We start from the raw sequence: 1,654 nt of genomic DNA, 5'->3' as shown, positions 1-1,654 counted from the left end.
GCCTGGCCACAGCTTCCGCTCAGCGGCTGACCTGGGCAGGCTTTGGCAGTGGGGCAGGCCAAGTCCCCCTCCTCTTGTTAGTTATCAGCACCTGAGCTGCCTGTCATCCCTCACACACACCTGTTTCTCAGAAGGGTCAGTGGAGGCCTAAGGCAGCTTACACCCCACTCTTCCCCACACTTCCAACCCTCTAGGTGGATTCCCAGTGCTTTCACTCCTGGGGGCTACCCTGCTTGGGCTGGATTCCTCAGGCTGCTCCCAAGCTGGCCGTGTGCACCTGGGCCCTATCTGATCCCACAGTTTCCTAAGACACCACAGCTAGGGAGGAGGGGCGAATGGGGCCTCCCTGGGATCCAGGGGCCATCGTGTCACCCAGGGTGAGCCCTGCCAGGGCCCAGCCATCTGCTCCCAACCGTGCACGGCAAACCTGGGCTTCCTGGCGCTTACTGATTTCATTCTGATGTTGGGGTGTGAGCTGCTTCCCTCCTCAGAGCAGGCACAGGCATGGGGGCCCTGTGTTGCCGCAGAGGATCAGACAGGATAGCCGCCAGCTCTGACTCTAACCGCTGTCCCGAGCGGGCCGTGCGGGGATGCCCAATTGGCACACGTTGAATCTGACCCCCAGAGAGCCCCAGTTCAGGGCAGGACCAGAACTGGAGGCCAACTCCGGAGCACCTCCGGGCTGTGGACCCTCCCTGCTTCGTTGTCCCACATTTACCAGCCCGCACGAGGGTGAGCGCCGGAATCAAGGGAAGAAAGCATCTGCGGAGCGCCCCCCAGGAGTCGCTTCAGGGGTGTGGTGGTCTGGATCGGCACCTGCCAATCTCCCCGCCCTCCCGCCCGCCCAGTAAGTCGTTAGAGGCCCCTGGACCCGGGATCGCAAGCCCCCAAGCGCTCACTTTGGGCAAGTTGAAGGCGGGCGTCTGGGTCATGGTGCCAATCGTGCGCTCCGGCGCGCTTCCTGTCTGCAAGGCCGGTGCGCCTGGGCTGCGATCGCTGCTGGTCCGCTTCCCCGCGGGTTCGCAGTGGCCGTGGCCCGCCACGCTGCTCTTAACCGGGCCGGGGCCGCCGCCGCCCCGCCCCCGGGCCCGCCCCGCCGGAGCCCAGCTTCACTGGCCCCGCCTCCAGCCCCGGGCCCGCCCCGCCTACCGGGCGGCGCATTTCCTGGAATTGCTGCCCAGCAGCGGTGACCGGCCCGCGGTCCCGGGGCCCCGCGACGGCTGCCTGGGCCCCACCAGAGGACTCAGGCTCGCGTTGCTTCTTTCCCGACCCCTGGGGAGCCGCCTCCCCGTGCCCGATGCTGTCTGGGCGTCTACGGGGTGCCAGCCCCGAGCTGGGCACCCGGAGAGCCCCGCGCACTGGGCGGTCTTTGCTTGTCCTGGGCCTGAGAGACGTCCGAAAATCACACAGCAGCCATGTCAATTAAAGGGGCGGGAACGGGGACCTCGCAGTCCTGGTGGCAGGACGGTTGAACGCTGGGCCGCTGATCGAAAGCTGGACCCTTTGAACCCGGAGAGAGAAGCCCTGACCCTCAGCTCCTGTAAGGACTGCAGTTTAGGAAACCCTACGTAGAGTTCTCCACCTTGTCTTACAGGGTCGGGATTGACTGGATGGCCCCCCAATCACACCACCGGCCTCAGCCTGCAGGGGTGGG

At 65.9% G+C, this 1,654-nt stretch overlaps 1 protein-coding gene across 2 annotated transcripts in view; it reads right to left on the bottom strand.

Moving 5' to 3' along the window:
- ADA (adenosine deaminase) overlaps nt 1-1,007 on the bottom strand; it is a 24,654-nt gene extending 23,647 nt beyond the window's left edge. For both annotated transcript variants that reach the window (XM_004698279.2, XM_045295344.1), the window contains exon 1: nt 900-1,007. In XM_004698279.2, coding sequence (XP_004698336.1) covers nt 900-932 — 33 coding nt within the window. In that variant the 5' untranslated portion in view covers nt 933-1,007. The remainder of the gene's footprint in view (nt 1-899) is intronic.
- Nucleotides 1,008-1,654: the final 647 nt, after the last annotated feature.

The sequence above is a fragment of the Echinops telfairi genome, unplaced genomic scaffold (assembly GCF_000313985.2).
Source record: "Echinops telfairi isolate 266 unplaced genomic scaffold, ASM31398v2 ScPeMD7_5592;HRSCAF=6446, whole genome shotgun sequence".
Taxonomy (NCBI): Eukaryota; Metazoa; Chordata; class Mammalia; order Afrosoricida; family Tenrecidae; genus Echinops; species Echinops telfairi.
Note: the sequence above shows the minus strand (reverse complement) of the source record. Positions and strands in the feature narration are given on the sequence as shown.